Source organism: Gymnoscopelus microlampas (genome assembly GCF_963454915.1).
Source record: "Gymnoscopelus microlampas genome assembly, chromosome: 13".
NCBI classification, from domain to species: Eukaryota; Metazoa; Chordata; class Actinopteri; order Myctophiformes; family Myctophidae; genus Gymnoscopelus; species Gymnoscopelus microlampas.
Window position 1 is genome coordinate 19,909,913 of NC_139950.1, and position 26,973 is coordinate 19,936,885.

At 42.1% G+C, this 26,973-nt stretch overlaps 1 protein-coding gene across 1 annotated transcript; it reads left to right on the plus strand.

Annotated features, from left to right (window-relative positions):
• Positions 1–4,797: 4,797 nt before the first annotated feature.
• On the plus strand, positions 4,798–26,739 carry vwc2 (von Willebrand factor C domain containing 2; the record flags this gene model as incomplete). Its single annotated transcript, XM_084076612.1, has 3 exons — positions 4,798–5,472; positions 7,832–7,961; positions 26,588–26,739. 3 exons carry the CDS (start codon positions 4,798–4,800, stop codon positions 26,737–26,739), a joined length of 957 nt encoding a protein of 318 aa, XP_083932738.1.
• Positions 26,740–26,973: the final 234 nt, after the last annotated feature.

Here is a 26,973-nt window from a genome sequence, read left to right on the forward strand (position 1 = left end):
GTGTGTGTGTGTGTGCGTGCGTGCGTGCGTGCGTGCGTGCGTGCGTGCGTGCGTGCGTGCGTGCGTGCGTGCGTGCGTGCGTGCGTGCGTGCGTGCGTGCGTGCGTGCGTGCGTGCGTGCGTGCGTGCGTGCGTGCGTGCGTGCGTGCGTGCGTGCGTGCGTGAGTGTGCGTGAGTGTGCGTGCGTGCGTGCGTGCGTGCGTGCGTGTTTTCATGTACTGTCTATTTCAAACCCTTGTAGCTTTATATCCATTCAAGGAAGAGCTGTGAAAAGAACAAGACAAATATAAACCCATACAGTGCAAAATGTTGATGTCGGGCAGAAACCTTTCATGTCCAGAATTGTTTCTTTTCAGGAAATGGAAAAAAACAAAATCCAAATGATCCAATTTAGTTATTATTTAGTCACAAGCTCTTGTTAATACTTTTCATTTGTTAAAAAATTATAAAATCCACAGACAGACGTGCATGTCATTATAGGCAAACAATAAAAAAAAAAAATCAAAAGTAGCGAAAATAGGCACTCGGGTGTTGCAGTAGTAGCTGCCCACCACCACGGAGTCTGGGGGTTCGAATCCACCGTGGTGCGTCCGGCTTTGTCCAGTGTCTGATACGAAGACTATTGGTCCATGTTCGGGAGGGAAGCAGGGCGGGGAGGGTGATAATTGTTACTGCATGTAATCCTACGGGATGGGGCGGCACCCGTTAGCAGAAGAAAAGAAGAAAAAACATCCCGCGGGGGAACTTCACTCTTCAGCTTCACCCAGCTGAGTGCTGCCCACAGAGGAGCGCCGAGGGGGGAGCAGTTAGGGGTTAAGTGTCTTGCTCAGGGACACTTTGACACATTGCTGAGGGCTGGAATTGTACCTGGGACCTCCGGGACCTCCTTTATTTATAGTCACAGTGTAGAGAGGAAACAGGGAAAGATAGAGCCATGGAGTGAAGGTCCGCCTGTCCGGGGAATCAAACCGGGAACTAACTGTCAGGCGACAGAGGATATGTGGTACAGGCCTTAAAGTCATACTTTTTAACATTAATTTGAGCAGTGTGTTTTAGTGACACCCCTCGTAGCTCCACTGTCATTACAGCATTTTTCTATACGGATTACGGAAGGATGGCTGAAAAAGGAATGCTGTAGGGACCTAGCGGCCAAGCATATTTTGTAAAGCAACAACACGTCGTCAGAAATGGTATTTATTAACTGTAAAATACACAAATAAATACATTTCCGGTGCCTACGTCATTTTGTCACGAGCGTCGCGAGAGATTGAGTGTTGGTGAGAAGTTTAGAGAAGTTTTCCAAAAACACATTATTGTGAAAAATATACCAGTGAAAGATAATATAGAAGATATATTTTGTTTAATTTTTTATTAAAAGTCACACAGTATGACTTTAACCACTTGGCTATCGGATTTCCCAAATAGGGCATTCTTTTATGACAAAAATCCCTACAAAAACATGAAATATGGAGATACAAGGTTTCTGCCTGACAGCAACAATGTGCAATAAGGCTAAGACTTAGTCAATTATTTAAAATATTGTTTTAATTGTAACACAAGTGCATAGTTGATCTAAAATGCTTGTAAGAGACTTTAGAAATCAAAGGCTTGAACATGGGATGTTGCAGACAGTGTTTAACCACTCTAACCCCAGCATCCCTATTCTGGGTAGACATTCGCTGAAAATAGCAGATCTACAAGCTCACAATGTGTCACGTTGCGACACATTGTGAGCTTGTAGATCTGCTGTTTTTGGTATAGGGGTTTAAATGGTTAAGTACTTTGGGATTGTTACCGTTGATTAAGATGTAATCTGATAATCAGCAAGATGGCATGTGGGTGTATTCAGTATTAGCAGGGATTAGATGTAGCAATCAATTTGCCTTCAAGTACGCAGTCAAATCCTCAGTGTTAATTTATCCATTTATAACACAGATTGTACAAAAAATGGAAATGGAAAATTGGTTAAATTAGAGCTAATTGGACAATGAGGATTTTACTTTTGTAGCTACAATAAAGGTTGCAGGGCTTTGGTACACTGACAAACGTGTCATTGTTTCAGGAGCGCTTTTGGCATTAAACGGTGATGTAGTGTTACGGTGGTATAAAATATAAAAGGTAAACATTTGGATTAGCATTAAGCAGCAGCTGTGGGCTGTTTCAGCTCTGTAGACATACAGTACACAGAGCCCCGGTCCTGTAGAGAGACAGCACAGGCAGCAGCAATATCAGCATAACAGCCAGTAACAGCTGTTAAGGTGGATGAGGTGAGGCTGGGCAAAAAGGCAAATGAGGCCCTTTCGCTAATGAGACTTTGGCTCTATCCGTCTGTCTCCCCACTCCCTCTCTCTCTCTCTCTCTCACACACACACACACACACACACACACACACACACACACACACACACACACACACACACACACACACACGCTGAGTCTTTCTCTACCCCTGCTCATCTGTCTCTTGCTTTCACTACGTTCCTCTCATTCTGTTTCTCTCTCTCTCTCTCTCTCTCTCTCTCTCTCTCTCTCTCTCTCTCTCTCTCTCTCTCTCTCTCTCTTAATCTGTCTCTCTGTTTCTCTGTCTCTTTCCCTGTCAGCCCCCCCCCCCCCCCCCCAGCTGCAACACCATCGGTATGCACCTCATTCTTCCTCTTCTCAGTACCACCCCAGCTCCAAGGATCCTGTCTCTAACGTGGCAATTCAGCTAAAACACAGCTCAAATGCGATTGGTCTGCCATAAGTCAATTTCTTCCCTCTCCCAGTGGATGTATATGAATTCATGAATAGCAAAACTTTCACTTCATTCTCAGAGGAGGAAAGAATTAATCTTTTGAGTTTGTCTTGTTGTCTGGCTACATTTGTATTGCTCAAAAGCTGCAAATAGAGTTGTTTTTGTTGTTGATATCCTTTCTACTCATTATCATCACAACCAATTCCATGTTACGAATGGAAAATTCTGATTTTGCCTATTCTTAATTAACGTGATTGCTTTTGTTCGAGCAGCTCTTGGGTTAGGAAGCTGTCTCTGTCCAGTGCTCCTTGTTCTGTCTACGAGAAAGTAGTCCTGTCCACTATGGTTGACAAATGAATCAATACTGCATAGACTGCTCTTAAATACGGCCAGAGAGGACTTTACAGCTAATTGTTGAGCCAGTCAATACAAAGTAATCTCACCTTCCTTGAATCAAAGCTATAAATGTCAGTGTCAAAGTGGAGTTTCCAAGAGAGGCCCAGTTAACAGATTCAGCATTCTGTGCTAAGAAAATGAATGGAAGTATACCACAGAATACAGAGGGGCATCATAGCAGGCACTTGAATTCAAGATGTTGCATTAAATCAAATTAGTCAAAACAAACATGAATTAAATCATACATTAATTAATTAAGGGAAAATCTCTGAATTATCTTATTGTTTCCGCCAGGGCGAAAGGTATGGTCAAGACTATGTTTTGCACCCGTCCGTCCCCGTCCGTCCCCGTGTGTCCGTGTGTCCGTGTGTCCGTCTGTCTGTGAGCAGCTAATCTGCCCACTGTTGGCCCGGTCGCTGCGAAACTGTGCACACACACTCCCTGGATGCCAAAGCCGAACCTCTGCCCCGAATCTTTCAGATTGGCCTGTTATAGCGGCACCAGGAGGCCGATTTTGATTTATTTAGAGGAAGAAATGACACTTGAATTTTCAAATCAGCCTCATGGTGGCGCTATAAAAGGCAGATTTGTGTTTTTACCTATAACTGCACCGATCTGTGTGAAACTTTGCACACACACTCCCTAGAGGCCAAGCAAAAATCATTGCCCTGCATTTTTCACATCTGCCTTTTAGAGCCACCTGGAGGCTGACTTTTGTAAAACATTTTTTTTACTATTACTACTTCAGAATTCACAGTATCTCTATTGTCATGTGTTCAAGATGGACGTGTCCGATATTTCATATTCCATCCTAGTTGGCTAACATTGGCTTCCAAAGTTTGGCCTGTTATAGCGCCACCATCAGGTCTAATTTAGAAAAACATTTTTTTTTCTCAAATCATGAATGCAGTGTCCGATTGCTGTGAAAGGCCTAGGAAGAAATGGCACCCTTTTCACATTGGCCTATTATAGCGCCACCAGGCGGCCACAATACTGACCTGGCGGAGACCTGTGCTCCGAGGATCACTTTTTCTAATTTTTGAATATGTTTTTTAGACAACTATGGCTTGCATGTGCAGCTGGAGCAGGTCTGACTTTTTTTTATGAAATTGATAGGGCTCTCTCCTCTGAGAATAGAAAATGCATCCTTCCAGGGAAGAATTAGGCTTCATTTTCAAATCAATTTCTCCTTTTGCACAGTTCACTGCAATTCATTTTAAAAAGCAACCATTGATCTTTGTTCTTTGTATTGTTCTGAGAGTGCGAGAGTGTCAGATTCACATCCTTTCTTGCCATTTTCCTCTCACTCTGTCACTGCTGGAAGCGATTGAGGCCAAGAAGTATTATAGTATAAGGCTGTATTGATTTCCTGACAGGGCTGTATGAATACTTCCAATTGTGACGGTCCAATTCACTGATCCTATACAAGCTTGCATCAGGCACTGTTGGGTGTCAGCTTGACAGCATAGGAGCCACGAAAGTCATCCAAATCCTTTGCACCGCTGCAGAGGGTCAACTGAGGCACAGCACTGATGTCAGCAAGGCTAAATGTGACAAAAAGCTTTATAACTGTGGACCAATTCTCTTCTTTACAGATGGACTGACTCACACCTGGGATGTGAAGTGTGTTAGCGAGGTGTCATCCCACCTCGCTGGTGGTGGGGAGGTATGCTACACCCCGTTGCCATGGCAGCAGAAGCCTTCTTTGTCCTTTGGTTCCTGATGACCGGTGCTCAGTGTAATCCCATAGCACCCTTGCCGGCGAGCCGGGAACGTCTCGAGAGGGTCCTGACCCAGAGCAGGGCGGAAAAACAGCAGGACAAGCAGGCCTCTGACGGGCCACTGGGATCCAGCACACAGCAGCGCCTGGTGGAACTCAACGCTCTGGGCCTGGAGGCCGGCCGAGACGGAGACGCCAACAGAACTGCCGCCGGCCGGGCGCGGACGAATTCGAGTTCCCAGAAGCGGGGCTCAAAGGGAGAGAAGTCACAGGAGCTATGGAGTGTACAGTATGGTCTGAATCAAATAGACGAGGGCCCCACCAGTGAAGTCAACCTCTCCCTTGACGCCATCGACGAGTATGCCTACCCGGATTACAGGGGGAAGGGTTGCATGGATGAGAGTGGCTTCGTGTTTGCAATCGGCGAGCAGTTCACCCCGGGGCCGTCCACGTGCCCATGTCTGTGCACAGACGAGGGTCCACTGTGCAGCAAGCCGGATTGTCCCAGGGTTCACCCTCGCTGCATCAAGGTGGACACCAGCCACTGTTGTCCTCAGTGCAAAGAGAAGAAGAATTACTGTGAGTTTCGGGGCAAGATCTACGCCTCACTAGAGGAGTTTAAGGTGAGCCTGTTAAACTGCAGTCAGTCACATTTCTGACATGCTCAGACTCAGGTCTTAAGGAACTGCTGACAGAACATTGCCCAGGCTTTAATGGAGTTTGTCAAAGGCACTACACAGAAACTAGTTCTCTAGCCATGCAGCAGAGAAGCAAGCAGGCAGCCAGATTTATAATGGCAAAGGTCAGCACTTGTATATATTTTTTCCACACACAAAGCTTGAGCATGACCAGGAGCTATATTTCATAATGCAACTTCAAAGGGGTGTTTTCAGTAAGTTGAAGCACTTGATACAGTTACAGAGTTATTGTAATACACTCTTTCTGTAAGTCGCCTATATCAAGTGCATCTAGATGTGGAGATGTGTGCAGTCAGGGATGAAGCAGAGTATCTTGACTTCCTCCAAGTGTGAAGATGTGAGTGTGCGTGTGCTTTTGTGGGTGTGTGTTTGTTTGTGTGTGTGTGTGTGTGTGTGCGTGTGCGTGTGCGCGTGTGCGTGTGCGTGTGTGGTGAGAAAAATAGACAGAGTGAGTGTGAGAGAGAAACAGACAGAAAGAGAGCTTCCCTGGGCTTACCTTTCTTTTGGGCTCTTTTTTTTAGGGTCACCCCACAAGCTTTGCTTTGTGTCTATCACAAAGGTATTGCATTTAGCAGTGTCTAATGCTTCTATCTATGTTTCTGAGGCTCTCAAACCAGGTCAGGAGATTATGGATTTACTGTAATGTCGGTCAAATAAACATGCGTCCTAAGGGAAATCTACAGTACATACAGTTGTACTCAGACTACTCACAGAAGATAGTTTATTTGTCCCCAAGGATGAAATAATTTTCCACAGCATACATAGAAGCTCTGAAAATGATCAGATCCAGCGATAAAGCGGATGTGACGCCTCCTCCCCACTTCGTCTGTACAGTCGAGCAAATTTATCCTAATATAAATCATCTAAGCATATATAGCTTGCTGCTTGGCAGAAATGGAAATAAAACAAATAAAATGTAAAGATATTTTAAGATATATTTTCGTGAACGGAAATGACAAACAGATGACAGCTTCCTGCCTCGGATTTCCGGAGGTGGAGTTCCATACTCTATGTAGCATTCAGAGATGGCTACGCGAGACTAGAGCATGCGTAACACAGAAGAAGATGGTGGAGTGTGTGTGTGTGTGTGTGTGTGTGTGTGTGTGTGTGTGTGTGCGTGTGCGTGTGCGTGTGCGTGTGCATGTGCGTGTGCGTGTGCGTGTGCTTGAATTGCTTTACTTATGAGGGCTAAATGTCTCCACAAGTATATAGTATACATTAAGAAACAAACTTAGTGAGGACTTTCCTGGTCCTCACAAGATTTGTATTTATTTTTGTGGTTGAAAAAATATTTTTAGAGTTAGGCTTATTGGGGTTAGAGTTAGGCTTAGGCTTAGGTTAGGTTTAGGGGTTGGGGTTATAGTATTCCCTATTTTATAAAGTTGTGAGCTTGTAGATCAGATTTCGTTGTGTGGCTATTTTTGTGACTATTTTCAATGACATCCTAAAATGTCCTCACAAGTATAGTAATACAAACGTGTGTGTGTGTGTGTGTGTGTGTGTGTGTGTGTGTGTGTGTGTGTGTGTGTGTGTGTGTGTGTGTGTGTGTGTGTGTGTGTGTGTGTGACACATAGAAACAGGCAGGGGGCTTTATGGTTGATTGCAGCATTTCAGGCCGTTCGACTGACTGCTGCAGTGCTCCATCTTTCACAGTGGCAATCGACAACCACAGAACATCTCGCCTAAAAGTGGCCGCAAGAAGTGAGGCTTTCAGCAGAGAAATATAAAAGCCAGATGAGGGGAGTAATCAGGGGCTGTTATCATCATCAGCTCATGACTCTGTCCCACACTGGCTCCGTTCATAAGACGCGTAAAGCTCAGTTAACCAAGCAATTGTGTACTCTGTTCACGAGCAGGCAAAATTGGAGGCATCTTTCGTTCGTTTCCCATCCCCTATTGATTTCCCCATTTCCCTTGATTGTATACTGAAGTTCATTCCCCGACTTGGCTCCCCCTAAAATGAACCATTCATTTCCAATAAAGTCTTGTCGGATGGGCCCTCCCCTGAGGATGCAGGTCTCACAATGAGTGCACACTTTCGTTAACTAGCCACGACGACAGGTGTGTGCGTGCGTGCAGCATTAGTGCATGTGTGTATGTGGGGGGGAAAGATAGAGAATAGGGATTGCGTGATAGGGACAGACAGGCAAACAGGAAGACCGACAGAAACAAAGAGGAGGGGAGCGAGATAGGGAGAAAATTAATTAAGTAGAAAAGACAGGGTTTTGTGTGTGTCTGCGCAGTATGCGGTGGTGTTGATTAGTATCTCTGTCTCGCTCTCCAGGTGTCACCATGTGAGAAGTGCCGCTGTGAGCCCACTGGTGAGGTTCTGTGTTCAGTGGCAGCCTGCCCGCAGACCGAGTGTGTGAACCCAGAGTATGAGCCCGATCAGTGTTGTCCAATCTGCAAGAGCGGTGAGTGATCTTGGTTTACGTCAAACCCTCAGTGTGCAGCTACGGTGCATGCAGCTGCATTGATTTAAGCTAGGGGACTGCAAGCCCCCGGTATGGTCCTTGACAGTGTTCCACGACGAGCACAAACCTTGACCACAAACCTCGAGCACTGGAAATGTTTTTTGTCACCATCCAGTGACAAACTCGTGCCTTTGTAACAAATGAATTGCAATGATTTGTTAATGTCCTTCAAAGATGTATGGTTACCAGATTTAACAAAAGAAGTTTGTACTCATCCTCACACCTCTGCACTTTATTAACACCTGAGTCTGACACCTGATTTTCCCTCTGGGGATCAATGCATCTTATCTTCTCTTATCTTCTCTTCTCTTATATTTATGATAGCGGCTGGCTAACTTTATTACTACTGGTGTCGGAGTGATAAATACCATGATCTATCAAACATGGTATTTAAATAGGTGCTTATGGACAATATTGCCTAAACATTCAGCATCAGTCAAGCCTTCTGGTGGATAGTTGATATCATATATAATTAACTTCTGCAAGCTTGTACCTTGACTTGTGCATTGTGATGCTATCTACTGCATGACATTATTATGACATATTATAGATAAGTGATTAAAGCATACTGTATGTTTTAAATTCATTGCTACCGTCTGATACGTTGGCCTGGGTGCAGATACAGTAGGTTCAGCATTATCCTAGGGGTGGATAAGATCCCATTGTTTTTTTAAGACATTGCCTCATCTACGGGGAAGTTTCTGGTTCAGAGTAGATTATCTAAAGTTGTTTCTGATGATTTCAGACAGCATGTCCTAGATTATGTCCCCTTATTTTCTTGGTGTGACTCTAATGCGACATGGCAATGTCAGCAACATTGCCTCCTTCAGCAAAAAGAATGATGACTTGCATTATTTACAGTATCTACAACTTGGAGCCTCAAAGGACCATACCAGTCACATTTAGACTTCTAGCCATTTGCAGATATTGCCACTGTCTCCAAAGAATGTGTGTACAAAAGTGTATGCAGTGTATGCATTAGTTGTAGATGTAAGCCTACATTTTAAACATCACTCACAATTCTTAAAGAGAGAGTAACGAGACTGTAAAGTTGCTTGGTATACAGTAGGTACTTCAAACTTTTGAAAGTCACTATGCCATTTATGTTATCTACAATTACTGTGAATCTGTGCATGATATCAGTATGCCTGGAAAAATTGTTCCGTACACGTGCTGCATGTCAATCTTGAATTTTAACTTGCAGTTTACAGGCTCAAGATTTCTTTATTGTCACGTCTTGTGTGCAGGCACATAGAGAAAAATAAAGACATTGTAGCAGCATAATAATAATAATAATGATACTGAAATGATTAATAGTAAACATATACAGTATACAACAACAAGAAAAATCTAAAAGGTGGGTACTCTGTCTGTCGTATGACAGTGTCATGTGTCAAAATAGCATATCTACAAGCTCACAACGTGTCGTGATGTGTTGATTTGTTTAGTCTTTTTGGCAACACCTGTAGTAGTTATCTGGTAATTACAGCGATCATCTATCAGTAGGAGCATTTTATTCACTGACATATAAACTGCACACACAGTGCACTGCTGTGTTCACAACATCACTGCTAAAGGCAAATTTATACATACAGCAAGTGTGAACAAGCAAAACTAGATGAAGTACATTTAACATTTTGTTATCGTCACACATTTGAATTGATTTTTAACAGTCTCGTGATGCATCGTTACGTCACTAGTTACAACATGGATTTCACTGTACCATCCCTTTAAAGTAATGTGGGGCTGTTTGTTACAATATAAATGGTAATATAATTTTGCATGAATAATTCATTTTGATGCAAAATTGCAAAACATGAAACATCTTGCTGAGACAACACTGTGGTCATTAGTCAGCTGCTAGACTCAAATATGGCAAACATACAGTGAGCGCCAAGTAACATTTTAGCTTTATTTACCCAGGGGAGGTTGCTTCACATTCACACAGACACACACAAAATGTACTGTTTACAGCTTCACCGATACGGTGTATAAACAAATCACTTTTACACTGTTTGATTTCTCGTTTGTTTACATTTTCTCCAAAGTCATTAAAACTTTACAGAACTTACCTGAACTAGACCATACCCGTGGGGGGATATGCGCACAGGATCTGGCAACCCGGGAGCCAGCGAACACAAAAACGCTAATAAACAGCTGAGATTTTGTGATATCGAAAAACGGGCTTCGCAGTTGCATTCAGATGGTAATGGTCAATGGCAGTGTGCAAATTCAGATCAATTGGTCCGGCCCCTGAGGAGAACCGACGACCACACACAGCCGCGGAACCGCCGCCGTGTCGTGGACCGCCAGCGCACGCACGCACGCACGCACGCACGCACGCACACACACACACACACACACACACACACACACACATACAAGCACACGCACACTCACATCTTCACACTTGGAGGAAGTCAAGATACTCTGCTTCATCCCTGACTGCACACATCTCCACATCTAGATGCACTTGATAGGCGACTTACAGAAGGAGTGTATTACTATAACTCTGTAACTGTATCAAGTGCTTCAACTTACTGAAGTTGCATCATGAAATATACACACACAAACTCACATAAACACACACACACGGCCGCGGATCTGTCGCTCCCACAACCATGAGAAGTTGATGTTTAAGCTGTTTGAACGAAGCTATGTGTGGTAACGCAACCTGGATTAGAACATTGCACGTGTGAATCTGCGTGATAGTGCCATGAAGATGATATCCAAAGCACCCTCCTGCTCATAAAACGCAGTGTGTGTGGACACGGGCCGTAAATTAAAGTCCTTTATAAGTTTGCAGCATTCTCTGTGTGGCAGTGGCCACTCGGCAGCGTGCAGTAATTCCACGCATGAGCAGTTTGATCATCCCATAGCTTGCGGGGCTGTAACCATGGCGACTGCTGTAATCGTGGCGACTGCTGTAACCATGGCGACGATAGATCCCATGGCCCGAACTCCCATTACTCAAAAACACTAATAAGTAGCTTACATTTTGTTTGTTGTAAGCAAGTTTGTTTATTTACACATACAATATTAAACACCAAGAAAAAGGTAATGAAAACAAAATTCCATAGAACAAACATAGGACACAGTCATATTATATCAGGTTCCTTATTTCTCTCACTAAACATGGCAACGTTTTTAGATCCCATATGGTTGCTTAACTACTGTCGCAAAAAAATAATCCCAGGTGGTTTACACAAACGTGTCACCTCAGAGAAACAAACAGAGAGCAAACTAAGTAATAGAGATGACAGCAGAAAAGCTAAATTGGAAAATAGAAACTAAATGACAGGAAAAGTCAACCAGGTGTTACTCCACATTCACTATATCAATATCTGGCTGCCTGCAAACATCAAGGGGAAACACATGGCCTTTTGTTCACTTAGTGAAATTACCAAGTGCTCACCAAGAGATTACCGAGTGCTTTGTGGAGAGTTTTGGCAGCACTCCATATCTTCCCTGTGGAATGCCCAGTGGATTTGCTGGGTTATATTTACAGGCACATCAATCTGAAACAGACAGATATGGGGAGACATCAATGTGCACAAGTGGAGATGTTGATTGATTGATTGATTGATGTACTTTATTTAGTAAGACATGAGAACAACAGTACATGGAAGTACAAATTCACAATACAAGGTCTACTAAACTGGAAGACTCATAAAAGCACAGAGCTTGTTTCAAATGAGTTCCCCATGCACACAAATCATGATGACATATAAGAGACAGACAGATATACACAACTACTATAGAATGTCATACAATCAGTTTACAGGTTACTGGTATGAAGAGTGAGAAATATGTACAAAAGGAGAAGGAGAGAGGGGGGGGGGGGTAGGGGGTAGGTTAGGTTAGGACTTAGACAGGGGCCATTTCCCAATTGCAGCCTCCTGAAGGTGTATCTTTAGGGCTGTTTTGAAAGAGAGTAGGGTTTTACACTCCTTTACTCCTTTTGGTAGGGCGTTCCACATTTTTGATGAATAGCATGAGAACGAGTTACTTCCCTTTGTTGAGCCAAAAAAGGGTTGGACAAGGTTTGTGGAGCTGCCTCTGGTATTGTGATCGTGGATATCATTAACATTTTGGAAGTATTTTGACAAATACAGGGGGATCCCAATGTTGTGATATATCTTGAAGACCAGGCCCATAGCAAGTTGCTGTACTCTGTCCGCAACCCTAAGCCATCCAATCCTATCAAAATGATCAGGGGTTAGATGGATTTTGTAGTTGAGGCCAAGAAGTAGCCTTACAAGTTTGTTTTGGGATGTTTGGAGCCTTGTTTTTAAGGCCTTGGTGGTGTTGTGATACCATGAAGTACATGCATAATCGTAATGACCTTGTATGAGGGCCACTGCAAGAGTCTTCAGAGTCTTCTTACTGACTTTGCGATCAATACTCCGCAAATAGCGTGTTTTTTTGTGGACCGTTTTGATCGTTTTTTCAGCATTTTTGTCACCAGAGAGGTCAGCCTCCAAGATAGAGCCCAGGTAGGTAATTTCGTTTTTTCTTTTGATGATATCATCACCCGCTTTGATCGTGAAGCTCTCTGCCTTTCTGAGGTTAGGAGTGGACCCAAAGAGGATGCATTCCGTTTTGCCCAGGTGTAATGAGAGCTTGTTGTCGGAGAGCCAGATGCAGATCTTGTTGAGTTCAGAGCTGAGAGTTTTCTCAACCTGCAGCCTGTCCCTGTCCGAGACTAGCAGGGCCGAGTCATCTGCGAACAGGAACAGGTTGCAGTCGCAGGCTGACGACATGTCATTCACATATATCAGGAACAGTAAGGGTCCTATGTGACAGACTGAAAGAGAGTGTGCATGTATATTCAAACATCCCAACAAATCCATGTGCTTATTCAGGCAATAGGGATTTGTGGTTTTAAAATGAATCAAGGCTCTATGGCATTAGTTCTTATTACCATAAGATTACCACACATTACCATTTGTTGAGTAGGGTTCATATGTATTTAAAAAAAGGATAAAAAGGGGACCACAGTGAAGAAATACTAGTATCACTGGATTAGCCTACAGTATTTCCAATCCATGGAGTTATTGTTCAACTATTTTTGTTATTGCTTTTTACACATTACACACCTAAAATATTGTGAGGGGGAGCAATGGAAGAATGTGCAGCCATTTTCATGACATTCCAGTTTCAAGGTTTTGCTCTCACATATTTCCAGTCACGTACAGTAAACTGATATTTACTGTGATATGGAAACCGTTTGTGGTAATATCTTCATATTTTTTATCTCGATGGCATTGAATTGTCTGGAGTCTGAGCTATTATCGCCACAGTGGTTTCGCGACCTTGTCAAAATAGAATAGATTAAAGTGTATGTTGAATTTCACTTTGTGTTTAATTTTACCGCGATAACTCACGCTGAGAGACTGACACTCATACATTGATCTCAAAGTGTCAGAATCCGCCACATCACCATTGAGCGTTCACCTATCAATACTGGACAGCACATCAATGTTAATAGCTGCAGTTCTGTGATGGACTATGGATTTTGACAAATAAATGCAGAGGAGTTTTGCCTGTAATGTTGTTGTTTGTCTGACTTGCCTACAGATGCTGTGTGAAGGGCAGACAGATGTTAAGACCTCTAGAGAACTTTGATGCATCTGAAGTGTGACATCAAAGTCGCCTCAGCCTTCCCATGCTGCTAATGGCTACCGCGGTAGAAATAGAACGAGAGATGAGATTCTATCATGGAGTTTATTTTGGGGCTTATCATATCAGCCAAGCTCAAATCAATAGACACTTTAAGTGTTGAAGATAATAAGTAAGTTTGGTTTGGGCTCTTAGCGTTATCTATAAACTTAATTTATACTTTGTTACACGGCCGCATCACTCGACCAAAGTAACCATTTTCCAGCTGACACGTCTCGCAATGCGGCATGTACAGTATTTCAGCTGAAAATCTTGATTATTTTTGTTGAGCGACACAGTCATGCAACATCTGTATAAATCAGCCCCCACAATTAACTGTGCATTCTGTTTCATGATTTCCCTCACAATATCGTTATAAAACATATTGCACTATTTCAGAGTTATGGAGTTTGATAAGTTCATCAATTATGCACAGACACATTATCATGGCCTTTTTCAGGCTTTCTGAATTACCGCTCATGGCGGAGCACCCTGTTTCACACATGTTGTTCAGGGCGTATGCGAGCAGACACTTGAGGAAGGGCCAGGGGAGGAAGATGAAAGTGAGAGCTATCGCTAACACCCACCCCAGACAGTTGTTCATGAATATCAAAGAACAGCTGTGAATAGCAGCTCCATGAAATGAAAACAGGTTCTCATCATTTTTTACTCATTAACGTGAATGAGTGTAATATGTTGCAATTAAATAGTTTCATTCCCGTTTTAAGGTTTCCTACCACTGCTCACATTCATACAGTCTGATTAAACATTACATGTAAAATACGGGCAATACACATGTCTGAAGAAATGTCCTCTTGACCCATACTGCAGAAATATACAGTACAGTTCACAATTTTCGCACAAAAAAAGACAAAATGAAAACTTGGACCATGGAAATATGTATGGATTTATATTCTTATTTATTGTATTATTTAAAATAATAATTCTGTATGCAATCCCCCCTAAATATGTCATAATTTCATCATCATTTTCATCATGTCACTTTTCTCTGAGCAACTTAGGGATTCAGTTACATGACATTTATCTTCAAGACACGTGTAAGGAATAAATCTTTCACTAAGGGTTCTTTCATAACATCTGCCCCCAAGATTGCTTGGGGAAAAAAATCAATTCAGGAGTGGTCTCTTTCCTCTGCACCTCAGAAGGTGGCCCCTCCTTCTCGACCCTGTCTCTCATAGGCTATCGCCTTGGCAACGGACGAGGAAACAAGTAGCGCTCAGACACTAGGGTCAACACTAATCTGAGGGGCTTGTGATACAAACAGGCTGAACTGGAGCCAAAACCACTTCACCATAACACTTGGTAGCCTGGTTGACAGGAAGCATAGACAATTATTTAAATGAAGTAAGATATATACTGTGTGTGTGTGTGCGTGAGTGAGTGTGTGTGTGCGTGTGTGCGTGTGTAAATATATATATATATAGATATAGATATAGATATAGATATAGATATAGATGTATAGATATATAGATATATAAATAAATAATATGGATGGAAATGTACCATATGGGTGGGTGGTTGGATGGATGGATGGATAGATAAATAGATAGATAGATAGATAGATGGCCTTTTGAGATGTGGTTATGCTTTTTAAGAGCATATTATACATCATCCTAATGTGAAAGGAAAGTTACTGAGATTTTGTGGCTGGTTTGGTCTATCGATTGGCTTTCTTCTAATCCATTTTGATGATAGAGGAGAAATTGTTTGCAACAGAAATAACATTACTCTCACTCAATTATGGCTCAATGGCTGAGGTTCAATATACATTTGACTTCCTTCTCTTTCTATACATATTTGTAAATATTCACTGCACAATCAACATTAATTTGTAACTGTGAAGTATATATATGCCAATATTTAGAATGCGTTCAAAAACAGGAGGGTGTGAATAGCAGAGATTTGACAGAGCTGAGAATGAGCAAAAAATAAAAAACCTCACTAATGTTAGAATGGATTTAACAAATAGGGTTTAAGGACAATATGGACTAACAACAAACACCTCTTAGAACATCTGGCAACAGGGCAGCAGCACTATGCCCCACTGAGGATCTAATGAAATATGGTGTCTTAAAAAAGGCAGTTTCTGAGTGATCATAGCTCTGCGACCCAGAAGGACATCGTATTCACCTTGTATGCAGCTGGGGTTTTAAGGGGGTGGTGAGCATGTAGCTATTAACAATGCTGCAAACAAACGGATGCTTTTCTGAAACACACAAAATCTGCTTTTTCCCCCAACTATTTTGATTTAGAAGTCCAGTCTCATATGGTGCAACATTTCAGAATGAAATTATTCATACAGCCAGAAATCACTGCTCCTGTACAGTAGTTTTGCCTCTCAAAAGCACTCCCACTTAACATCTCCACTGGATCAGGTTATTTTTCTGGTCATTTATAATGCATATTTACTAAAGAACTGCATTAAGACAAGTCGTGTCTATTATTCTTCAGTTTCCATTACATTGGACAAAAAGCTCTAAAGGCGAGTTGGGATGACTGCATTAGTGGGAGCGTGATGACTGAGAGAAGTGTCTCTGCTCTTCTTGTCTTGTGCGCAATGTTATGGGTGATTTATACTTCGTTGCCTGCCAGTGTCGCACACCAAAGATAGCTGATCTACAAGCTCACAGCGCGTTGCACTGCAACATGCTGTGGGCTCGTAGATTGGCCAATTTCGGTATGCGACACCATGCGCAACCAAGTATAACTCAGGCTTTAATACTAAGCCAAGAGCCACAGGTGCTAATGGTCTTCTTCACGCTGTTGCCCATGCCAACGACTCACATGCAGTAGTGACAGCTTGGGTCCGACTGTTCAGGCACATGGACAGTCCATTTGTCACCCGTGCCACTATTAACACATCCTCTACAGCCTAATGTGTCTTGGGGGAGGAGGGGGGGGCTTACTGCCACAACAGAGAAAGAGAGAAGGGTGGGGAGAGTGTTGTATATTGTATTAACGAAGCCATGACGAATAGGTGGGCGTTCAAATGATAAGCAGAATAATGGGGTGATGGCAATGAGTAAGCACCACAGTGATGAATCCATGCATAAATTAGCAGAAATGAGCTCCATGCCAATGTGACTGACTGGTTGACAGGCTTCTGTTTAATCCGTGTTATGAGGAAGCACCCCCACCCCGATTTCTTTTTTATAAAGCATGCAATGACTTACCCATTAACCCTTTAAGACCTGTAACGCATCTGTGTCACTTTAGATTTCTTTGGCTATTCAAAAATAGCAGATCTACAAGCTCATAGCGCGGCACCGAGTGCCGCGCTACGAGCTTGTAGATCTGCTATTTTTGAAAAATCGTGAAAATTGTTTTTTTTATATTTTTTCCCGAAAAATTGTTAGGATTTTGAATTTTTTTAGACGCGGCCTCAGGTCTTAATGGGTTAAGTCTCATAGCATGCCCCTGATGTATGTGTATTTTATTTGAGGCAGTTTGCTAAATGCTGTTAATGATGATGAATCAATAGCGACAGTAGTGGTCCAGGCTGCAAGGTAGGTTGTTATTCAGATAAGGCAGCGTGCATGTTCATCTGAAGGCTTATAAATGCGTGAGGGCTGACATTTTGACAGGCCTCTGCAAACTGTTCACATTGATTGATGTACCAGCAGCACGCTCCTTCGGGTAGTGACTCTGTCCAATGAAACGTTGAGGCTGCAGCGGAAAGACTCCCCATTTATCAGCATCTTAATTCCAGTACACAATAGTGTGGCTCAAGACCTTGTTAGCCTAAGAAAGCCAGCCATTGTTATGCTATACCTGATGTCATGGAAGCAATTGCTGCAGTGTTTATATTTGCATGTGCTGCTGAAGCGAAGCGATAATGGATGATTTATAGTAGGCTCTTTTTGGCCAGTTGTGGAAGATGAATGGATTTTTACTACACAATAACAACAGAATCCCACCAAGAAGGCAGTAGCCAATACTACAGGTTAATGGTTATACAGAAGAAGCCTACCTTTAAGTCTTATATATCAAGTCATACTATCTAATATCATACTGTCATGTACTGTATGTATACACTATATGACATTGGCAAACTATTGAAAACTAGTACATACCGAAGGAAGTGACCCCCCAACTATGTCCATTAAAGCTGCACTCCGTACGGTATGTGTTTTGGTGTAAATGAAGAAAATCTGTATGGTAACAGTATGTTAATACAGTATAACACAACTTTGGTGGTTGAAGGTGGTCTCCCTGCTTTTCTATTGAGAAATGTAGATCCTGTGGCCGGGTTGGAACACTACTGGTTGACAAGAGTTATTGCATTAAAGTCAAAATGTAATTTAGCCTCTCCTCAAACGAGTTGTCCCTAGGCTTAAAGCTCAACAGTAGAAATTTCAGCGACTGCACAGGGGACCAGGGGATTTGAACCCTGGGCATTTCAAAGTCATGGATTGCAACTTTAAATTTAGGGAAAGTAAAAAATCAGCTTCAATCCATTTACGATCTCCACTAAGGAGAAACATGCTTGTTACATATATACTGTAACCGCATACAAACTATAGCAGGCTCAGTGCTACTGTGGATTATTGCCACATGAGACCGTTTTGTAATTAAAGCTTCTGCACTTTATTGACCACACACACACACACACACACACACACACACACACACACACACACACACACACACACACACACACACACACACACACACACACACACACACACACACACACACACACACACACACACACACCCATTATTGGTGCACCCAGTCTATATAGGGCCTCGATCCTGCTTGCTATGCTTTTAAATCAAAGTCCTTTATAACTTTGCACCAAATGAGCCAGCTCGCTCTCTCTGCTGGCGTTCTCTATGGTGTTACTGTATGTGTGTGTATATCGCTGAGCCCTCAGCATGCTTCTATAGAAACACGGTCACACATTATGCTTCCGAAGTGTCTGCGTCCGGTTCTCTTTCATTCCATTCTATGGAAGCAAGGGGGTGTAGCATCCGTTTTTTTACGTTTTGATGTGACTTTCAACATGTCTGAACTGTGTAGTATTCAACAAGTATTCAACATCGTTAACCAACCACTCCAACGTAAGTCATACAAACTACGTAGCTCCAATCGGAACCTCACCCTCCGCTGTATAGCTCCGAGATGAGGTTCCATATCGTTCTCTGCCGTTCGGCTGAAAAATGTCCGCACATTTGCCACTTTACATGTTTCTTACCCCTTTCTGCACATCGTATCCAAAAAGTAAAGGTATTCTGAAATGATCACAGATGTTTGAAATTTTAACTCACCATAAAATCTAACAAACGAGTTGAAAAAAGCACTTTATTCGCCTCTCTCCTCCGCCGGTTACATGTTTTTAAGACATTGCGCAAGAGTTGCGCCCATAGAGATAACATTACTGATTCCCCTACTGGTCAAATGTTGAATTGCATCTTCTAATGCATAATATTATTGAACCGGCTGAGGAGAGAGGCGAATAAAGTGCTTTTTTCAACTCGTTTGTTAGATTTTATGGTGAGTTAAAATTTCAAACATCTGTGATCATTTCAGAATACTTTCACTTTTTGGATCGGATGTGCAGAAAGGGGTAAGAAACATGTAAAGTGGCAAATGTGCGGACATTTTTCAGCCGAACGGCAGAGAACGATATAGGACCTCATCTCGGAGCTACATAGCGGAGGGAGAGGTACTATATGGGGCTAACAAACTACGCAGCAGAAAACAGGAACTGCTTCTATAAGTGGTCTCCCCATGGCTCACAGATGTTTTCTCAATTTTTGCTTTATGTCTGCTAAGAAGTGTACACTACTGCTGTGGAAGGGACCAGTGTCAAAATGTGGCTTTGCTGACCTTGTGAATACACTTGGAGGTAGAGAGGATTCGATATCTGAAATTAGATGAAACCGATAAGTTTGATCTAATATGGCACCTTTTTTTTTTGTCTGTGTGTCGAAGTGTCCATGAGCAAGACATTGAACCCCTAACTGCTTGCGATGAGCAGGTTGGTGCATGGTTTCCTCCGCCGTCGGTGTGATTTTATGTGAGAGTTTGATCGTTCTAACTGTCACGCTTGTCGTCATGTGTGAATGGGTGAATGAGAAATACACTGTAACGCACTAATATACATCTGCTGGCTGAAACACTTCTATAGAATAGATGACCATGCCCTTAGAGCAGAGCACAATTAGACAATTGGAAACACCTGCCAATCGATTAACCCTGACACTGCTCCTGTCAGTCACTCCCTCTTTCTCCCCCCAGAGCAGTCTTAATTGAGTGAGAGTTCACAGAAATGCTAATAAACAGCTTAAATTAGGGAAAGGTCACTCACTCCCTGCATATATCAATGCCCGTTACAAACTTACCAACAAGCATCTGTATGGGGGCTACTGAGGGTGAATGAGAAGATAGCAGCCAGGAGAATGAGGCTGGCCAGTCACGAACACAGCCAGGAGCTCCAAGCCTGCAAACCTTTGCTATGGGAACCAACACACAGGCATCAATCATGAGGGCATCCTCCTAGCTACATACTAAAGAAATATGCAAGGGTGGAAAGTAGTGGCAAGCTAGCCAGATATAATATATTCAGATGCTGCTGAAGGGCTCTTCCGAGGATGACCTAGAGCAGTGTTTCTCAAAGTGGGGTCAGAGGCCAAATATATATCAATTTGCGGGTCCTTGACATGAAAAAGTTTGAAAACCACTGACCTACAGAGAGATCGGATAGTATACTAGGATTTAATTGAAGGATAGTATGATAGGATAGTAGGATTGTAGTAGAATTAATTATAATGATAGGATTGTAGGATAGGACAATTGCCTAAAGCATATTACCTGCAAAGAAGCTTTCCAATGGGTCTGCCCAAGTACTTGATGCCTCTTCTAGCATGGTTTGGTGGCGCTTAAGATGGCGTAGCCAATTCTAGTGACTAACTTAAACAACATTTTTCATTAGCTAGCTAATTTACCTAGAAAGATATATAGATAGACCTTTATTGATCCCGAGGGAAATTCAGTATACCGGCTCCTAAAATAACAAAATGGCAATTCTTCAGAGTGTGATTCGAGACTTCATTAAAGCAGTGTGTACTGGTGCTGCTCAATTTGTTTGTTTTTTCATGCACAAATGCATTTCTGCACATTCCACATTGTAATTATTATGGAGAAAAGCAGCCTTGGATAAGGTGTGTGTACTTGTCCAATATCAGGGCTATCCGACCAAAGTGCAGAGATAAGTGAAATCTAGCTTGGTTGGATGGTGGTTTTGATAGCATGAATGTGTCAATTAGAATGGAGTTAATTAAAACAAGAAAATGAACTCGTTCCATTAAATGTAGTTGTTTACAGAGAGCATGATCGAACAGCTCTGCTGATATCCAGCTACCGGTATCTTCAATTGTAGTGTGGTGTGGTTTTAGTCACCATTGTCTTAACTCCCATGTTACTGCTAGTTGCATTGGATGGTCAGAAGCAGAACATAACATTAGTAACCATGTGTGTTGAGGGCTTTGTCAGAGTACTCGCTGTACATGTTGTACCATGTGTGCCTTTTGTGCCCATGTATGGAGATGTCTATTTCTGTCTGTCTACCTGTGTCCCTTGTATGCCCATATATGGAGATATCTGTATCTGTCAGTGCTTGTCCCTTTTATATGCCCATATATTGGAATGCCCATATATCAGCATATTAGTTGGATCAACGGTTTAGACAACACACTCCATATTTGGGGGTAGCTGCATTGGGAACTCCTTATATGGTTATGGCTGAGGTCCGCCCGCCCGCCGGATGGTTCTGACGTTCACATTAATGCTTGCCATCATGTGTTGCATCTGATCCATTTTTGATGCCAGATAGCAGTTCTTCTAGTAGGTGATTTTATTACACCAGAACAAAGACAAACAAAAAAGACATGTACAGTGCTTGGCTTTTTAATGATTTTTTGAGAGCTGCTTTTCATTCTGATCGCCATATTAATTGATTTTGTCTGTCTACTGGAAACTTTCACTTCTTGCACTTATATTTGTAATGTTAAACTTGTCCATTTCACATAAGCCACATTCATACAATTTGTCAGGTCTAATTGTTTGGTACTTATTTCTGGCTAACTTATTCGTACAGAACAATGAGAACCAAAATGGAAATGGAGCTTGACATTATTTTCTTATTACTGTATTGTTCTAGTAGTCCTATTTCAAGTAATAGAGGCCCTCCCCTTTATACTATGGTCCAGCCAAATACTGTGCTAGGTTTTGACATCATTTGTTACAAATATACAGTATATTTGACATTATCTAAATGTACTGCATATATTCTATTGCCTAAGGCACTAGAGCTAATTACATTTCAATTGATTTTTTAATGAATAATAATATTTACATTTATAGATTTGGCAACACTATAAAATAGTACAGTGTGTCTGTCCTCAAGGTCCCTTTGAGAAAGTTCATAAGAATTAAAGAAATGGAGGGAATCAGAGACACAAAATATGATCCAATTCAGAGTCTTTCTATTAACCTGCTGAAAGCGATCGAGAAATGGATGAATTTAATAACCCAACCAATATGCAAAGGCAGGCACAGTCAGAAATCTCAGCAGCTGCATTAAATGTGCCAGGTCTGGTGCAGGTATAACTCAACCATGAATATCCCATCCAATGAAAGAGAGAGACAGTAGGGGAGACAGCTGACCTGCACAAGGCCCTTAACAATGCTGTATAATCACAGTGGTGGAAGTGCAGTTACTCAAGTACTGTACTTCAGTACAACTTTGAGGTACTTTTACTTTACTTGGGTGTGCCCATTTTTCAACCCTTCGTGCTCCACTATATCTGAGAGGCAAATATTGTCCTTTTTACTCCACTGTCTACAATATTTGAAAACTTTACTAGTTACTTTTGGCTATTCAAAAATAGCAGATCGACAAGCTGTGAGCGAGTTTGACAAATGTTGACAATAATGAGTACTTTTACTTTTGGTATTGTAATTATATTTTGATGCCACTACATTTGTACTTTTACTCAAGTACAAGTTTGAATACAGGACTTTTACTTGTAACAGAGTATTTTCTACATTGTGGTATTGCTACTTTTACTAAAAATCTGAATTATCTAAGTCTGTTTAGTGGATAAAATGTGATTTTGTCCAATCTGTATGGTAGAGTGTGTTAATCCAATATAATTTATACAACTGATGTGGTTGGATTTGGTCTCTCTGCTGTTCTATTGATACATTTACATCCTGTGTCTACTGTAGGTTAGATACGACCTTTGACACAATCCTGTTTCTGGTTTGACTCCCCTGAGCAAGCAGGCAGGCTCTATTAGCGCTGTGGTAAAGAAATTCAGCAATTGTGCAGGAGTGTTCAAATCCGGGGTAGAACAGGAAATTTCCATAGTGCAGCTTTAAGTAAAAAAAAGCAGAGTACCCTTTCCACCTCTGATAATCTCTGAGTGAGCCAGGACACTTTACAGCATGTCCTGATAGGAGCATGGTCACCTACCGTAGCATGAAACTGCTGCTCTATGATGCCTGGGTGGTCTCTGCTGTCAGCCTTAGGCCAAATTAATATTCCATTGTACGCCTGTGTTACTTGCCGACCAGAGCTGGTGTGATGCGTTGTTAGCTTGAAAATCTGTTTTCCCTGTCAAGCAACACAATCGTGTAACGATGTATAAATGAAAGCTTTTACCCAGCAACATGTATGCTGTCCTCATGCCCACAAAACTGCCCCACTGTTAACATTTATTCCTTGTTTCCTATTATAAACCCCCCAGTGGAGCATGCATTATGCATGCCAGGATTGGGCCTCAAACGCATGGGGCATCAACTTCATGAAAAAGGGTCCTTAACCCTGTTTACATTAAAGGGGGGCTTTAACAATTTTACTTTAGAAAAAAGGGTGGCTTTCAGAATATGTTCTATAAGAAATTTGGGTGTCTAGGAGTAGAGCATACTGTAGCAGTGCTGGCCATTTGGTTTCATTTATATAAATTATTTTAAGCCTGGAACCAAGCCATCCAGGCTCCTGGTGAATCATGACCATAAAACATTTGATTCTGTGTAAAACATATTTTAATGTTTAATTCTATTATATCTCTGCTGTCTGGCAGAAACCAGCTAACTCCAAAATGTTCATGGTTTCAATAAATACCCTTTTTTTGTGGCAGTTTTCAAACATTTTTTGACACAGAATCAAATGTTTTATGGTCATGATTCACCAGGAGCCTGGATGGCTTGGTTCAGGTTTAAAATGATTGATATAAATATTTTTGGAAATCTCTATAGGGGGGATGAATGGGAACCACATACTGGCCACCACTGCTATTGTTATGGAAACATGACATACATGATCAAAATAAGGTTAGAAGCAAGGGAAGAGGCTCGAGTATAGAATAAAGGGAGATAAGCAGTCATCAACACAGAAGCAATATAATGGGAGAGTGATAAATGTCAGGCTGACTTTAATCTTTTGTAATCATTGTGTGATGTGTTGCAATACTTGATAATGTTCTTCCTGGAATAAGATATGCTTCAGGTCACAGCACATGATTATCTACTTGGTTGTGAAGTGGTTACAATGCTATTTAAGAAGGAGGCTGACGGCCTCCCAGTTCAGCTAACCCGTGAAGGTCCATGGACGGTGCTTTGCATGGCTCATCTTATCAATAAACGACCAGTAATAATTCAACACTTCTAGTCTGTCATCTTTTGAGAATTCCTCAACACCATGACCATAAGACTATTTCAATTAGGCTCAGAATGTCTCCGATTGGAACCATTCATAATTTTTATGAAACTTTAGAAAGTGTTTTAGTTGTTAATATGAACTTTCTAGGGATTAAAACGTTTGAATTAAACAGTCAAATTTGAAAAAGGGGTGAGGGTATCATGTTTTTCCAGCATGAAAAACATTGGCTTCTGTGCCCCAGCATGCATCTACCTCAGCATACAGTACAGCAGTAAGTGTCCCAAATCCCCAGCATGAACCAACATCAAATTTAAACCAAGAGAAAATATGATCACTATGCCAAAGCCAAAGCAACTTTACGTTTCATCTGGCATGCTTGATTATTCATAAAGTTGTTGGTATAATATTGACGGGGTAAACAAGTCAGGGGTCTGAGGTGTATGAACTGTGTATTAATGATAGATGCTGTCAAATAAGATTTGACAGCCGGGTATGACTGCAATACTGAGTGTTCATGAATTTCTGAATTTGCCTTTATAAAGATGGAGGGCCAATTATTGTGCTATGAAATTGATAGGAATTTTTAGAAAAGTATTCAACCAAAACCATGGCAGGTGCAACATTCTAGTGGGCTTAACCACATGAACCCTTGCATCCCTATTCTGGGCATGTCATAATAGGCGAGCATTAATATGTGAAAATAGGTGAATATCTGGTGAAGATAGCACATGTAAAAGCTCACAACGTGACATATTGTGAGCTAGACTATTTCCGGCAAAGAGATATGGAGTTTAGGGGGGAAAGGAGGGGACCAAGTATAGACCTCTGGGGGATCCTAAGGTCAACTAAGTATATAGGGTTTAAGTGGGGACATTGTGTCCAGTGTATTGCTTGTTAAAAAAATTACTTTGTGTGGCAATCAATGAGCTTGAATGAGCATTCACACGTCACAGACCTTTTAGCTGAAAGACAATGAATTGAAGGGCAACAAATGGGCCTGTCTCTTCCATTTATCCTACTCTTTGTCTGACGTTTGTCGTTGTCTGAAGTGCGCCAACATGCCATGGGAATGTTTGAAGGAAGACACAACAGCTTTTACGTTTTAGCTCGATTCCTTTGTTGATCCTTTGTTTACACAGATGTCACAAATACTTTATGACAGAGCAGTGTTGGAGTCAGCTGAAGTTCAAAACAGCCTTCGCTGCTTTTTATGTTCCACACAAATAGATTAATTATTGAGCTAGCGGAATAGAACAACAGTGTGAGTGCATTGGTTCAAGTGCTATTTATCCAGAAACTATGTTTTTCTTCAGGCCCAGTCTTTAATAACAAAGGACAGAAACAGAAATTACATTAGAGAGTTCACAGTAATGGATTCCATAATGCACATGGTTTCAGAATCACAATGTCTGTGATTTGGTGGCATTTGGTAGCCTATGAGCAACAGATTTTTGAACTGCGTACTGTATCTTCTAACATGCGTTGTGCATTGACCTATGACCTTGGTAGGCCTGAAGTGGCAGAGAAATATAGCATTATACTTTTCTTGCTGGGGAGTCTAGTATTTTCAAGAAACAATTTTACTGCCATAATATCAGTGTAGATGCAGAATGGTTCCCAAAGTGCATCACATTAAATCTACATTAGTCCCACAGGCCTTAAGCAAGTTGAATAATTCTAGATGAATGTCCTGGATACAAACACAATAACCTACCTTCTCACCCAAAAAGAACAAAGGGAGAACACAAAAAGAACAAAGGGAGAACATTACCCCCAAACCAGAATTATTCCTTAAACATTGCCAGATGTTCTGGTCAGTGGCATTTGTTTCTGAAGCAAATATACAAGTAAGACGCGCGAACGCTGGAAGCGAACGCAGCTCGAAAATATTGTGTATTTACGGACTGTGTGTGTGTGTGTGTGTGTGTGTGTGTGTGTGTGTGTGTGTGTGTGTGTTTTGACTGTAGCTGCACTCTGGCGCACTCTGTCGGTTGAACACAGGCAGTGCAGGCAGTGCAGGCAGTGCAGGCAGTGCACACATACTGCACACACACAGACAGAGCCACAAGCCGAGCAGAGTTTCATAGTAGGCTCCACTTGGGCGGAGGCGCGCCTCCTTCCACGCCTCCTTCCGCGCCTCCTTCCGCGTTCGCAAAAACCCTATTTTCTCCTTTGTCTTATAACCATAACATGACTCTTGCTTTGCCTCGCGCAGGGCCGAACTGCTACGCCGACACGGCAGTGATCCCCGCCGGACGAGAGGTGAAGATTGATGACTGTACAATCTGCTACTGCACATATGAGGAGGGCACCTGGCAGATTGAGCGTCAGGCCACCTGCAGCAAGAATGACTGCCAGCACAGCTAGAGACAAGTGTGCTTGGTGACTGACGCGGCCAGGGGGGCCTCACGATGGCCGCCACCAATCGGCACGCACGTCAAGCTCTCGGCCTCCACCGGACAACAGGGTCAGACCCCCCCCCCCCCCCCCCCCACAAACCCACAACCATCTCAGCATTTATAACCACTTCTGTATTAATGAACAAAGCTTTTATGAAGATTTGTAATCCACATGCAGAAAATCTATTTATCTATGTATGAA